Here is a 16,256-nt window from a genome sequence, read left to right on the forward strand (position 1 = left end):
ATTATTGGTCTCAGAGTGTCTATCAAACCTAGTAAATTCACAGTTAAATTTGACATGAACGGTGGATGCAGAGTGGTTGCAGGTCAAATAAATTTTTCTCTTGTTTCTTTCCGTTTTTGTTATATATATTAACAAAACGAGCTGTAGGCCGTAAATCAATCCGCGCATAAATACCAGCTTTTTCCCTTAATTCTAATCTACAACTAATCTGATAACATAAAAAGCTACTTAAACATTGATACTTTCTGACGCTGGTCTAGAGACAAGGGAGATCATGTCTGTGACAGGACACCGCAATGAAGGCTCAGTTCACAGCTACTGGACAGCAAATCAACAGGAAAGACATGATTGGCCCACAATTCTGTCATCAGCTGGATCCAAACAACACACTTCCTCAAAACCAGCCAAACTGCCAACCCTGTTTCAGTTCTTTCCACACCAACCAATCCACTCCCTGCCAGCTTGAATGACACCCTGTCTCCAACAACAAGTTTCGAGTCTGACTCTATACTACACGGGTTATTCAACAATTGTACAGTTAATTTATCTGGCAATGTCCAGATAAATTATAATAAGAAAGAGAGTAAGACCCCAATAAATAAATATGTTAGCCAAATAATAATAATAATAATAATAAAAAACTGTTTTCTTTACACGTGTGTCATTTTTCTATTCGAATTATGTTAGGGACTATTTTCCTCAGTGGAAGGTTACCTGGCGAAATATCAGAAGTTCAAGGTAAATATAGGTTTTAAAGTTTTTTTAAAAGAGAAAATAAATAAATAAATTGTTTTCTAATAGTGTTAGAGCCCTCTCGCTTAATGAAAAACTTATATCCCTTATAACTTATAAGTGTCTCTCAGTTATTCATATTTTGTTAAGAACAGGCTTTATTTAGTTTTTTATTTTTACCTTGTTCTTAATAAAATATGAATAATTGAGAGACACTTTGGGATATAAGTTTTTCATTAAGCGAGAGTTGCTGTCTTCACTCTTCAGTGGTGGAAACAACATATGAAGTATTTTTTTCCTTTTATATATATATATATATATATATATATATATATATATATATATATATATATATATATATAGTGTACCCATCAAAAGTTTGAGTACACCTGCTTGAAAACAGGTTTTTCATGATTATCTATGCTTTTAACTGTATAAAAACTTAATATTTAATTATATGATACGTGTACTTATATAAGCTGATAATCATAAGTGAATTGCATTCAAAAAATTTATTTTTAAATGAAAATGTAAATCTTGCCAATTTCAATGAAATGGTCACCCAAAGCAAGGGGATTTTAGTCTGAAGCCCTAAGTCAGTTAAAAGTCTGAAATGTGTATAATACGGTGTTAGAACACTGGCCTAAGTATAAAAGTGTCTTTGTTAGATGTTCTCCGAGTTAACTAACATGTTACCTAATTAACCTTTTGTCACCAATTATTGTTAACAGGTGAGGGTCCATGATTACTATAAATATAGGTAGCATAGGCACAAGTTTGTCATTCCTGAATGTAAGGGAGCAGAAAATGGCAAAATACGCTCAGTTATGCAAAGAAAAAAGACAGTCTGTAATTACTTTAAGAAAGGAAGGTCAATCTTTAAGACAAATCGCAAGAACTTTGCAAGTGTCTGTAACTGCTGTGGCCAAGACCATCAAACGATTTGAAGAAACTGGCACTCATGAGGACCAAACAAGGTCAGGCAGGCCAAGGGTGATCTCAGAATCAGAGAACAAGTTCATTCGAGTCACAAGTCTGCAAAACCGGCGATTAACGGCCCCTGAAATACAAGCTCAGCTAAATGCTACTAGAAGTACAGATGTTTCAACATCAACTGTTCAGAGGAGATTGCGTGAAGCTGACCTAACTGGAAGAATTGCTGCAAATAAACCATTGTTAAGAGTGCAGAATAAGAGGAAGAGACTTGCCTGGGCCAAAATACACAGAAACTGGACGTTTGAGGAGTGGAAGTCGGTCTTATGGACCGATGAGTCAAAATTTGAAATATTTGAGTCCAACCGCTGAGTATTTGTAAGACGCAGAGAGGGTGAGCGCATGAATTCTGCATGTGTGGTTTCCACTGTCAAGCATGGAGGAGGCAGTGTCGTGGTCTGGGGTTGCTTTGCTGGTGACAGAGTTGGTGATCTTTACCAAGTCCATGGCAAGCTCAACCAGCATGGCTATCATAGCATATTTCAGAGGCATGTCATTCCATCAGGATTACGGCTAGTTGGGCAGTCCTTCATTCTTCAGCAAGTTAATGACTCTAGACACACCTCAAAGTTGTGCAAGAACTATGTGGCGAAGAAGGAAAGTGAAGGACAACTCAATCTAATAACCTGGCCTGCCCAGTCTCCAGACCTCAATCCCATAGAACTTGTATGGGACAAACTGGACAAAAGAGTCAAAGCAAAGCTACCCACAAGTGCCCTACATCTCTGGGAATTGCTGTAGAAGAGCTGGGAAGACATGTCGGGTGATTTCCTGCTGAAACTTGTTAACCGAATGCCTCGTGTTTGTGAGGCTGTTAAGGCAAAGGGTGGCTATTTTGAGGAATCCCAGGATTTAGAGACAATTTTCAATTTTCTTGAACATTGCTTTGAAACTCCTTATGTTTTGTTTTGTATATTGTAACATGTGTGTTCCTGTAATTTAGTTCGAACTCCAGAGTGGAGCTAGGTTTTTGTTTATATTTGTTTCTTTTTTGTGTGTGTCTAAGAATAAAAGAAAATTAGGGCAACCGTGCTGAAAAAAAATTAAGTTCCTGTGTTTGGGTCAATTTAAAGGGGAAAGAGCCTGAGAGAGCCTGTGTGGCGAGCGTCTCTTTTACATATGTCAGAAGTGCCCTTCTGGCTCAAAACACAGTAAAATGGATTTAAAAGAGTTAATTAAACAAATAAATAAAAACACTGCTGCTCAAATTGAGCAGAACAAGAAATGGAGACTGGAGAGGGGGCTGCTGGAACTAGAGCCGAACGAGCTGGAGCTGCTGCTCCAGAGTTGGAGAGAGAAGCCCTGCAGTCTCCTGCACCAGAGGAGCTGGTGCTACGTCCAGAGCAGGAGGTGGAGTCCTTCCCGGAGCCAGAGGAAGTGGAGCCGTTACCATCTCCAGAACCACAGGCTTCAGACAAGGGGGAGGAGGTGAGGTCTGTACTGCCACCACAGCCTCAACCTCCACCCCTGAGAGCTAGTCCGCCACAAAACAGTGCGGTCCAGCAACCTGTGCTCCTGGACACCTGGTCAGAGGGCCCGGACCTCCAGCCGTTGGGCCTGAAGATCAGTCCGGAGCACCACCAGGCACAGTCTCTCACCCGGTCCCCTGCTCCACTCAACCTGAAGCCCCAGACGTCGTGGCGCAATCGGCAGACATCACTTGGGCTCCCCCTGCCTGTTGCTGTACTTCCCCTGGCAGCTCAGACATCGCTGCACTGTGGCCAAGCCTCAAGCCTCTGCCTGCACCTGCTCCCGACAGCTCATCGGCCTGCACAGCTTTTGCCCCAGTCACCCTATCTGGGTCCCTCATTGCCAGGACGCCGTCCCTACCCAGAAGCGCCGGAGGAATCAACCCATCCTCAAGCCAACCCGAAGGATCAGGAGAGGATGGCAATCTTTGGACTTGAGGGTGGGTGGTTGTGTTTTAGGGGGGGAGGTGGCCGTAGAATGGCAGGTGTGTTTCACACATGGGAGAGGAAGTGTAAGATAGTGTAGTCCGGAGAGAAAACAGGACTACACCTCCCAAAAGGACATGGGCTGAAAAACCCTAATTTAATTGTTAATTTTTGTTAATTATCCCCTGCACCTGGCTATCATTGTAAATTAGAGCCAGGTGCAGGGTACTTAAGGAGAGCAGTCAGTCTGCTCAGGGCTGCTGCTGTGTGAAGAGCCCGACTGTGAGTCTTTAAAAGGGAAAAAGATACTGTGTGTACGATTCTTGCTGTGTGTTTGTAAGGGCGGGGAAACAGCTTAGCTGTCCCGTGTTAGACAGGATGTTCCTGTAATTTAGTTAGCACTCCACAGTGGAGCTAGGTTTTTGTTTATATTTGTTTCTTTTTTGTGTGTCTAAGAATAAAAGAAAATTAGCACAACCGCGCTGAAAATAAATTCTGTGTTTGGGTCAATTTAAAGGGGAAAGAGCCTGAGAGAGCCTGTGTGGCGAGCGTCTCTTTTACAATATAGATAGATAGATAGATAAAAACTTAAGCAGTGTTTTCTTTTGTTTTAGGTCGAAACTGTGAAGTCCACCAGATGATAGGAAACTATATGTGGGATGAGAAAACAAAAAAGTCCTTTGATATTGGAACCAATAATGACAGTCTCTTGCCGATGTGGTGGAATGGATCAGAGCCATTATGGGTCACTATGCAGAAAATGAGAAAAAAAGTGAACATGTATTACTGGCCCGGTTAGTATCAAGCCTTAACATTTTTCTGGTTATTAGCATTCATGTTCTTTAGATGGTCACAGCATAACCCTAACTCAATTTTCAATTCCCTTACAAAATATAAATCAAAGAAAGAAGCTTTTTAATTTAAAAAAAAGTGTTTATATTAAACAGGGGGAGATTATTGTCCACCCACTCCCACAACACTCCCTGCTATGTGACGCCAGTCTGCACTTTCAGATATTCACCCGCTAATTCAGATTCCCTTTGTAAAACGTTATGTCTGACTTTCCGTACTGTTTATTTCCAGGCTGTGAAGTGGAAATTCTAGGAGTTAGACCAGATTACTGTCGACTTTATTACTACTATCCATCAGATGCAGACTTCAGAGCTGCTGTTGATGACGCTGTGGAATCTTTGCGGTAAGAAATATTCTGCCCCACAGTGCAGGTGAATGTGTTGATATTAGATAGTAGCAGTTCCTTATTTTAGTCCTAAATAAATTATTTTCCATTCATTGTTTAAATATCTAACAAATCATTGGGCGATACATCTGACTTTACTCTTAATACTTCTCAATGAAGTTTAAAGTAATGCGTTTGGTGTGAAAATATACTGACCAGCAAAAGTAATAAACCAAGTAAAGGATTCAGTTTGGTTGTGTTCTTCTACTATACTATTTTTGTTTTTCATTCAATATCATGACTATATGCATTGCAATCATAATATAATCAGGGGTTCACATAACTTTTAACATGAGGTTCTGACATGAGTAACAGCAGAAATGGCTTGATACACACCACAATTGGGGGTCGTCATCCAATTTGCTGTCTATCTCCAACTCCTCCTCCGACAGTTCAAACAATTGGGATGGCATTGTCACAACAATAGTTTATGAATGTTGAAGTTGGAGTCTGGATTGCTGATTATTACAATTTTTAGCAAATCATCACACATTCTCTATTTATTTCAATATCTTACCACCATTTGCCGCCTTGGGTATTCAAAACCCCCAAAACGTTGTCACTTTATTAATGTTGTTGAACACGTTAGCTTGACGGCACAACAGTATTTATATAAGGATGTAACTGAGGGCGAAAAATATATTATTTTAAGTAAAATGGTGAAGTAAATGTATTTTGTTTCAAACATTTAAATGTAACAGCTTTCAAACATCAACACCTCCTCTCATTCCCTCTACATTTGGGAAACAAAGCGTCAGCGAGCTTCCTTGCCACTCCCCGTAACTGAATCCCTCTTCTCTGAATGGACGGCTTAATAGAGATCCCTGCTATCATTGGTTGTTTCAAGTGCCCATTAAAAGAAAATTATTGATCTTATAAAAACTTGAAGCAGCCAATGATAGCGCTAACAGGAAGGGACTGTAGTTAAATTTGACCCATGACAGAGACAGAGGTAAGGCTCACCTTGCAAGCATGAGCACCCTCGCCTCCTTTATAAAAAATGCTTTCCTGTTAAAAATGTACTGACGGTATGCCTTTGTGTCTTAAAGAACAATATGGAAGACCACATTTTTCTTTATTGGTTCACATGCGTACCTGCGTACCACTTATGTGAACCCCTGATTATAATTTATGATGGTATTTGAATGGAAAAGCGACTTTTATACAGATGTTTAAAAATGCCTCATTTAATAACTCATTTGAACAAGTTTTGCCTATGCACTACTTCCATCTTGTTTATATTCAAATTTCAGCTGCTTGCATCAAATGCTTTACTTGGTGTACAGGCATCTGCAATATACAGACAGACTGTGTATTCAGTGTGCCTCAACTGAAAGAAACGTGATCCAGGTTTGGTTCAGGTAACCATAAAGACATGTTTTACTGTATTTCCAACTGTGGCTACAAAATGAATTCAATTTCTAACCCCTTCATTTCTGTTTTGGGCTTACATGTAAAGCAGCATGTCAAGGATGTGCAGACACTTTCCATGTGGTTTAAAGTTGCCTGTGAACAAAGATAGCCATTGATGCCTATGCCATTCTAGTTTCAATAATATTGTTGTGATACTTTTCCATTAGCAATGGCAGTGCAGACATGGCGGCTGTTTACTATGAGAGAAACGATGTGGAGGGTCATCACCATGGCCCCTTGTCAGCGCAGAGGAAGGAGGCCACAAAAAAACTGGATGAGGTGCTGAAGGACATGAATCAGAAAATCAAGGTCAGACATTCCAGGACTGACAGCACACACTGATTAAACCATTGAAAAAGAACTGAAGTAAAATATTATATCTTATGACAAACATCCTCCTACCCATTGTGATACTACTTGATAAATTTAAATTACATTTAATCTTCAGCAATGACTTCTGGCTTTACAAACTACCCTCCGACTGATTTTGTAGTACTGTGGGAATTGACTCAAAAACAAGGTGGCAATTTTTTATATTTATGCAATTTAATAATTTTGTTTCATGAATGCAATATACTTTAGAGCAGGGGTGGAGAACCCATGTTCTGGAGGGCTGGTGTCCCTCCAGGTTTTTGTTCCAACTGTGCCCTAAATTAATTAATTAGACCAATAATTGGTAATAATTGGTCCAATTAAATTATTTAGGGCACAGTTGGAACAAAAACCAGGAGGGACACCGGCTCTACAGGACAAGGGTTCCCCACCCCTGCTTTAGAGTGTTGCATGGGCAGTTGATTCCAAGGACAAAGGCTCTAGGGGTTTGGTGGGAAGGAACATCTTAACAAAAATTCTTAATGAGCAATAGCATAGGTAAAACACAAATGCCTGACAAAGGATGAGGAATCTTCTACAATAATCTAAGTTAAGCAATGACGTGTCTGTAGTTTAGCAGTAGCTGAATGAACAGTAGCAGAGAAGTGACCGCAGTCTGAAGAAAACCTCGGCTCAGACAAAGCTTTGTTTTACTTCATGAATACTGTACTCTGGTAACCATCTTGACTTCATTTATGGCAGGCGAAGAATCTACAGAATGACCTCAACGTTATCCTGTTTTCAGACCATGGCATGACAGAGCTTCAGTGGATGGAGAAAGTGATTGAACTTCAGACGTATATAAACCTGACAGATCTTGTGAAAATGATGGACAGGGGCCCAGTAGTCAATCTGTGGCCAAAAGAAGGCAAATTGGATGAAGTGAGTTGATCCATGTTGGTTTGCAGCTGATCTCGTTAACATCTCTTGTGAGACATTGTTTTTGATATGCTGTAGTTTGCATGTAATTTTAAAGTCACAGAAACACAGTGCTTAAGTTCTTTTTTTTTTTTAGGTTTACAATAAGCTAAAAGTGGTAAAAAGCATGACTGTGTATAAGAAGGAAGAAATCCCAGATCGCTTCCATTACAAGAAGGGGAGGTTTGTGTCCCCATTGACCCTTGTAGCAGAACCAGGATGGTTCATTACTGAGGTAAGTCTTGGATCATAAACCACCTCTGTGTAAAAAAACAACAAAAAAAAAATGTGCTTGATAGAAGTTTCAAATTTTTTCAACTGTATTTATTTAACCAGGATAGAACCCTTGAGGGGGTCATCACAGGAGAAGGCAGCAGGAAATATAATTATAAAATCAACAGCAAAAGTAGACAAACTATTCAAACAGGACAAGAACACTTAAAACAGTCATAAAAACAGTAATACAAAATACACGCATTAAAAAAAAAAAAACGCAAATAATTCCAATTCCAAACCTGGTCAGATTTAAAATAAATATGTATGAACAATTTAAAAAGGTATTGTGAAGAGGTTGTTTTTATATTTAAAGGCAATGAGTTACAAAGATGAGATGCTTGATATACAAAGGCACGTTGTTGCGTATTAGATCTCAATTTAGGGCACATCATTTGATCTTAGTGAATTAGTGTTACATGTCTCTAACAGTGATGTAAGTGAGGCTGTATATTATAATATACTGACCAGCAACACATCAGACAATTCTAGAATGTATTAAGCTCAAATAACAACTAATTTTAATAAGTTAATAAGCTAAAACCAATTTAAAATAATACATGAGAATTTTGGTATTACCTGTACTATACCCTCTCAAATTCTGCAAACACCAAACCATAGTCAGTCCATTTGTATCTCATGGAATCAGTCAATCTCTGGAACTTGATTCACTCCAGACATACTGTGAAGTAGTCTGAAGCAATTATTGATTGAATCAAGTATTGATTTATAAGTATTTGGAATAAAGACATTGAATGAACACCTTGTGTACAAGCACACATGCCCCTGTTATGGTAAATGTGTATTAATATTTGTAATGTGTTTTTTTTTTTTTTTTCAAGCTATTAATAAACAAAATCTACTTTTTTTTAGCGCTTTTTGCACTTCCGTAGCAATTAAAATCTGCAGCAATTAAATGCTGTGATAGGTTATAGTAATGAGGAGAGCCAGTGCTGGAGGCTTGTGGGTGTTTAGTTAATTCAAACTACAGTCATCAGTAACCAATGACTACTTTTCCAGTGCCTCACATGATTTCAGTGTCCCTGTAATCGTCATGTGACCTCTTCAGGTGGAACGCAGGGACTGCACAGAAGTGCAGTTATCTTAAAGTAGTGTTCAGTACTTTTGGTTCATTTAATAGTTTCGGGAAAGATACCATTAAAAAATAAAATACACATTTACCATAATGTACATCTTTTATAACAGAAAATGAGACATACGGATTTACTGCCATTACTTTATTAGCTCCACATACTTTTGTAAGCTCTGCGTAAGCTGTTAAATGTGATTTATGATGTTATATTTACAGCACTGCTTAAAAGTACATGTCTGGGAGATGGCAGATTACAAAAGTCTCAGGCTTTTCAAAGGGTAGACGCTTCCCCTAATAAAGATGCAGACACTTTAAGACATGCCACTTTTAGTTTTAGTAGTACTTAAGTCAGTGCTCAAACAACTTGCTGTTAGAACCGATCCTACAATCTGCCCTGCACACTATTTAAAAATGTGGAGCCAGCTTTTTACTTCTGAGGAAGGAATAGGAGCTAGGCACACTCCCCCAGCCCATGCCAATTTGTTTACATGCAGGGGAACCATCACCATTGCCGCTGCTAGCCTGTAGCTACGGTAACATGAGACGGGGACAACTCCCCCTATCACACCTACTAAAATCAACTGCAAGAATGTTAGAAAGAGAAAGACGACCACCAACATTACTTTTGGGATATGCCCGCCATAGGTAGGTATTCACTGAGCATTTTATGTCAGAGCTGCCAATAGGCCCCTCCATGGGGTGACGTCCTTGGTCCCGCCTACCGAGGAATTAAACAGTCAACCCGCAGAGACCATTTTCTCTTTTGCGGCGACCGATGCGACCTCTCTGGTTGGTGGTCGCCTTCTCTTTCAGGTAACCAGGGTTATGGTAAGTAACCTAACATTCCCTTTCAATTCGAAGACGACCACCAACATTACTTTTGGGAAAGTATACCAGAGCAGTCGTGAGGGAGAAGAATGCATCAGAACCACATGACCTAAGGGTTAGTGGTGCGAGCGTGCAACCTCAAGGACCCTCGGGCAGACTCAATTCAATCTCCTATCCTCTTCCGAAGAAAACGAATGTGAATGTAAAGACAGTTCATGTGGAAGGCACTGATCACCTTAGGGAGGAAAGCAGGGTTTGTATGCAGTGACACCCTGCTGCCATCATCCAAAATACGCATACAGGAGCTGTGCACCAACAGCGCCTGTAGCTCAATGACCCACTTTGCGGAGGTGATAGCCAAGAGGAAGCCTGATACTTCAACACTATGGAGTGTATGGGCTCAAACGGGGCAGATACTTCAACTCTATGGACTGTATGGGCTCAAACTGGGCCTTCGTGAGAACCTCCAGCACAATATCAAGGCTCCATTCGGGGAGAACGTCCCTCCGTGGAGGATGTAATCGCCGAGCACCCTTGAGAAAACGGGTCTCCAAGAAATGTGCCTGAAGATACAGAACCAATGGGGGCATGGCACGCAGAAATTGCCGCCAAATACACCTTCAAAGAAGAAGGTGACCTACTGGCATCCAGCAGTTCTTGCACAAACTGCAAAATAACTGGCATAGGGCAAGATACAGGGTCATGACCTCCAGTCAGACACCAGTCCTGAAAGTATCTCCACTTATAGGCGTATAACGACCTAGTGGAGCCTGCCCGCATCAGATAGCCCTAGGGCTGACCAGCGGTCCCGTTCAGGGGCCAGACCTATAATTGGAACCTGTCTGGTTCTGGATGCCAGAGAGTGCCTTTCACCTGACTGAGGAGATCCAGGTGAAGCAGGATCTCCCAGGGCTGGCCTTGTAGGAGCTGGCACAGGGTCGAAAACCAGATTGTCCTGGGCCACCAGGGGTCCACTAGAAGAACTGTCGCCTTCTCTAACCGAATCTTCTCTAGGAAGGCCGGGAGCAGCGGTATTGGCGGGAATGCATAAAGGAGTGAGGAACCGCTCGCAACTCCAGCGCATTTATGTGCAGTGATGTCCAACGGCCTGACCAGGACGTACGGACTCCTCTGCTGGTCCAGACTGCACCCCAACCTGAGTTAGATGCGTTCGTCGTCACCACGTGACGGCAGTGAATTACCCCCACCCTTACACTTTTGCGCATGTGAGAGGCTCACCACCACCAGCACAGGGCTTCCCAGCATACGCAAGACACAGTCAGCCGAAGGTGTGTGTCGCATTTGGGATGTATCTGGAAGGCATTGAGCCACGCCTGAAGCAGGCACATATGGAGTAACCCCAGCTGAAGGGCTGATGAAGCCACGACCATCAGACCCAGCAACTTCTGACACAACACCAAAAGTACTATCACCCCCTGTTGAATCAGGGATAGGCAATTTTGAATGACAGCCACTCTCGTCTGATAGATAGGCTCGCATTGAAGGGAGGCCAGCCAGAGTCCTAGGTAAACCGTACCTTGCACCGAAATTAAATGGCTTTTGACATCGTTGAGGGTGAGACCCAGCCTCAACAGATGCTCCATCTCTATTGCCATATGGGCCACTGCCCCTTCTTGCGACTGGGGACAGCTCAACCAGTCGCCCAGGTAATTCAACACCCTGATCCCCTGCAGCCGCAAGGGGGTAGGATGGCATCTACGCACTTTGAAAATGACTAAGGAGAGGCCGAATGGCAGCACGGAAAACTCAGACACTTCCTTGAAAAGCGAAGCGGAGATATTTCCTGTGTGCAGGACGAATAGGAACGTGAATACGCATCCTTATGTCCACAGTAGTAAACCAGTCACCCGGCCGGACAGACTGGAGAATGTGACAGTGTGCAGAACCGGTGTGTATGGTGGCGTGCACCCAAGTGTCTGAGGTGCAAGTGTGCCTGAGCAGCAAGCCTTCAGGGACCCTGCTGGGGCTGCTGAGGCTGAGCCCGTTGTGGGGGCTGCTGAGGCTGAGCCCGTTGTGGGGGCTGCCTCTGAGATCATTGTGTTGGAAGCCCAAAGTCTGTGTGCAGTGAAGTATAGAATTATTTCAGTTTTGAGGTGGCTGATGATGGAATAGTAAAACAATATAAAAAGACCTGGATTTTACCCATGAATATTGTGAAGCAAAGTACCACTACATTAAAGTAAGTTATTGCTTTTCATATATACATATCTGGTAACGTCTATATATGTTTGATATTGCAATTGTGTTATTATACTTTTCTGTTTTTTTGGAAGACTGTACGATTTCGATATACAATTTTCACATCGTTGCCCACCACTAATTAATATCCTGTAGATAATTGACAGAGGCTACAATTAAGCAACCTATACTTATTTAAAGAGAAACCTGATAAACAGAGAATAAAAACATTTGGCTAAAAGTTCAAGTAGGATATACTCAATGAAAGTTAGAAACTGAAATTCATGTAGGGAAAACCTCTAACATGTCACATTCTTTGTGTTCAATTCCGCATCCCTCCTCCCCATTTCCACCCTTGCAGCTACCCACCTTGGTTTTCCTATTTATGATCCAGGTTTACAATATAAGAGGTATTCTTGCCTGTTACCAATTCAAAAATCCAGGTGGTAGATAGCACAATGATGTACTATCCTAAAGTAAACACTGACACCTCATAAGGCTCAACAGACACACACAATTCCATATCTTAGGGCTGTTCTTAAAGAAGAATGCCAACTTGCAGTAATGGACAGATGCCAAGACAAGCATGTGCAACCCTCTTAGCGCCTCTGAGCATGAAACTGCGCTAATGAATGTCTTTACTGTAATCAGGCCTCATACAATTGTTTGTTTTCAGAGTAAAACAAAGCTGCCTTACTGGGAGAATGCCACTGGGATAAAGGAGGGCTGGCAACACGGCTGGCATGGCTATGACAATGAATTCATTGATATGAGAGGATTCTTCATGGCATATGGGCCAGGTAAAGCAACTTATACCACTTGTGTTGCTTGATACCTTATTAGCTAAAAATTGTATCTAATAAAACAGACCGAGAACCACGGCAACACTGACTAGCTCACTATAAGATTTGTTTTAACATTATTTATTTCCAGTTTACTCTTTAAAGAATAGCAGTGGATGTAAGCTTTGATTTATCTAACGGAGATGTCTTATTACTTGCTCCTTCTTCTTTTGAGATTCCTTCTGAGAAACTTTCAAGACAGCTAATATTATGTCCTTGGTACAAAAACGCAGCTTTACGGAAGTCTAAACTAACTGCACTAAATATGAAAACCTGTGCATGTAGCTAATACTGTATGTTGGATGTTGCTGAGTTCACATGGAGGCTGCATTAGCCAATTTCCAGTCATTTCACACTATCACTATATAAACTGTAATGTGTCTGGAGGTGCAGCAGTGTTGGAAAAGTCATTATTTAAATGCAATAATGCTTTTCCATTATTACACATTATGCAAATCCTAATACATTTTGATGGCCTACAAATCACCTTTCTACAATGGTTTTATACAAACCAACCCTTGAACTTGGCTATTGCTGGCTCCCTGCTAGTATATAATTGCCAGCAATAACGAGAAAGTATTTACTTGGAAGATACTTCCCTACTAGGGGTTGAGTCACAGGGGGGTAATGCATGTCATTGACATAGAGATTAATTGTGGTGGCAGGTTTAGCATTACAGCTTACTCTGAGATTTAAATCAAATGGTAATGTAAGTTAGAGGTTAAACTGTTTGAATGGATGCAGCCAAACCTCATCAACACAGGCTGGGCAGGCACTTTCCTTTGTAAGCAATGCAGAGGGGAGCACTGGCCCAAAAACGGAACAAAGGCACAGATGTTTCAGGCATAACTTTCCATTCATTCCAGTGTTAGTCCCAGTTCTAGAAACACATGTATTATAATGTATATATTTATTTATTTATTTTTATAGAATATAAATTCCCCTAAAAGTTGAATTAGTCAGCCAATATTAAAATGTATGGTCTGTCAGTGCCTAAACACCAGGCGCAATTTGCAGCAGGTTTTTTGTTAACCATAAGCATATATTTAAATCTGCAGCTGGGTGCTTTTTATTTGACCTGTATTTTATTGGGCATGCTTTACAGTATTTATTATTTTGCTTTACAATATTGGAACCAGAGTGGAGAGATGTAAATGTAGTCATTTTCTATCTCAAACACACCTGTATGGATTAAAGTGGTGATTTATTAAGACCTCTCATGACTTTCTCTAAGATTAACAAAAATATGATAAATGTGCTAGTATTTAATTCTACAACTGTTTCTAATGGTACAGCTTTTTAATTTGCATAATAATATATAGTTGAAAAGGTGAAGCTGCAAAAGGTAAATGTACTTGAAATACAAAACATAAAACATTAAATGAAATTAGAATTATCTGTCCGAGGCTTAAAGGTATGAGTCGAACTTGCCAGTACTTTTTTTTTTCTTTTTTCTGCAGATTTCAAAAAGGCCTATAGAGCTGCTCCAATCAGAGCAGTCGATGTTTACAATGTCATGTGTAATGTCGCAGGGATAAAGCCACTGCCAAACAATGGCTCCTGGTCCAGAGTGGAATGCATGCTGAGCAGTAATGCCAACTTGGCACGGCCCTTTGCACTAAGCAGCTGTATGCTGGCTCTCATCCTCAGGCTGCTAGCATAGTGCCGATATCAGCATTGCGCCCTTACCTCACTCCTTTAATAACGGAAGCAAAGTTTTATTCAATGTGATTTTTTTAAAACTAAATGTTTTATTATTATTCATTCTACAGCTACCGTAATATCCCCCCCCTCCCTTTTAAAATAATATTTGTAAACTGCAGTTTAGTTTACTTTTTATGTAAGTTCATACCAGCATAGCTAGAATATAAAAAAGGGGTGAAAATGAATGTGGTTGCAAAAAATATATATTGTTTTGTAGTAGTAGTAGTTATTTTTGCTGCTGCTGAAGTTGCACTTCAAAAATTATATTTTAATAGACTGCAATTTTTAATTTAGGAAAAAAAAAAACTTTCTGAAAGTAATAAACATTTAACAACATTTCTGTTGGCTTCAGTGTTTCCTTCTTGAGTGATTTAGCAGTGAGCTTGAGGGGGGGTATCCAATTTCAGGAAAATGACCTGAAAATCTGTTATCTTTGGCCAGAACAGAGAGAGAACCAAAACTTCAGCCAGGCCTGAGGGACAAGCATATTCCATTTCCAATTCCTTTTTAAAATCAATTCCCAATTCTAATTCATTTGGAGGACATGGAATTGGAATTGATATTTTAGGGACAAAAATAATTGTGATGGTTCAACTGCTTTCATTTGAAGCCAATTTAATTGACTAACAGTGATTTCAATGTAAGTAATGTGTTGCCACTCTGAGAAGCTAATTTGAATGTAATACTGTTTATTGCTATTTTGATCAATGATGTGTTGGAATTGATTAAACGGGAATGGAAATTGAAATTGATTTTAAAAAGGAATTTGAAATTGGAATTGAAAAACAGGACTTGACCCCAACTGGTTTCCATATCCCATCGACTGTCCATTAGATCAAGAGGTTTTAGCATCACCTGTGATAATTACTTGTGATAACCTTCAATGAGTCCACAGTCAGGGTGGCTCTGTAGCACATCCCTCTGTGCTCTTGCAGCTCCAAACAGCTGTTTCAAGGGCATCTTTCTTACAGCAGCAAATGGGAACAAATCACTGGAATGTGTCGACTAGAAAAGTCAGTTCTTGTGGGCACTATGTTCAGTCAATTTGTTTGCTGGTTTAAAACACATGCACACGCACACGCACACACACACAAGCACATGCACTCGCGCACACACACACACACACACACATATCTATATATAATCTTGGAATTTGACATTAGTTTTCATATATTGCACAGCTGTGGAGTTTAATCATACATTTTATTTTTTGGTTATTGTACAGCTGTAGAGTTACGGATAGTAAATCATAATGCATGGTGTTCAGTATTGCAAATCTTTGTATTTATTTGTTATTATTATTATTATTATTATTATTATTATTATTATTATTATTAATAGTAGTAGTAGTTGTCGTAGTAGTATAAGTAGTTGTAGTAAACATCTGTATATACTAGAGGAGTTTACAGACTTATGACTTACAGTTGCCCCTTGTAAGATACTGTAGTAAGACTGCGTGCCCCCTGTACTTAATAAACACAAACTTCACCAACTTCACGTCTGAACAGCTGTACTTATCCACCAGCAAAATCGGAAGATCAAAATGAAAAAACTTTGAGAAACAGAATTTAACAAGATGTGATGAACCGAAGAAACTAGAGAAATTCATCAAATTGTTTACAACCAATTATAACCCGTAAGGTTCACCCTACTGTACTGGACATACAGGGCATCGATTCCTTCTCCAGATTTTGGTGACGTTGTTGAATCAGCGGGGCTTTCTGTCTCGTGATGTATACTGTATGTCTTCAACAGAG

At 40.3% G+C, this 16,256-nt stretch overlaps 1 protein-coding gene across 1 annotated transcript in view; it reads left to right on the forward strand.

The window, feature by feature from the left end:
- LOC117420708 (glycerophosphocholine cholinephosphodiesterase ENPP6-like) overlaps positions 1-14,835 on the forward strand; it is a 31,556-nt gene extending 16,721 nt beyond the window's left edge. The window contains exons 2-8 of the mRNA XM_034034249.3: positions 4,235-4,414; positions 4,704-4,815; positions 6,438-6,579; positions 7,345-7,524; positions 7,658-7,795; positions 12,630-12,753; positions 14,256-14,835. Of these exons, the coding sequence (XP_033890140.1) occupies positions 4,235-4,414; positions 4,704-4,815; positions 6,438-6,579; positions 7,345-7,524; positions 7,658-7,795; positions 12,630-12,753; positions 14,256-14,458 (1,079 nt within the window). The 3' untranslated portion in view covers positions 14,459-14,835. The remainder of the gene's footprint in view (positions 1-4,234; positions 4,415-4,703; positions 4,816-6,437; positions 6,580-7,344; positions 7,525-7,657; positions 7,796-12,629; positions 12,754-14,255) is intronic.
- Positions 14,836-16,256: the final 1,421 nt, after the last annotated feature.

The sequence above is a fragment of the Acipenser ruthenus genome, chromosome 1, assembly GCF_902713425.1.
Source record: "Acipenser ruthenus chromosome 1, fAciRut3.2 maternal haplotype, whole genome shotgun sequence".
Lineage (NCBI taxonomy): Eukaryota > Metazoa > Chordata > Actinopteri > Acipenseriformes > Acipenseridae > Acipenser > Acipenser ruthenus.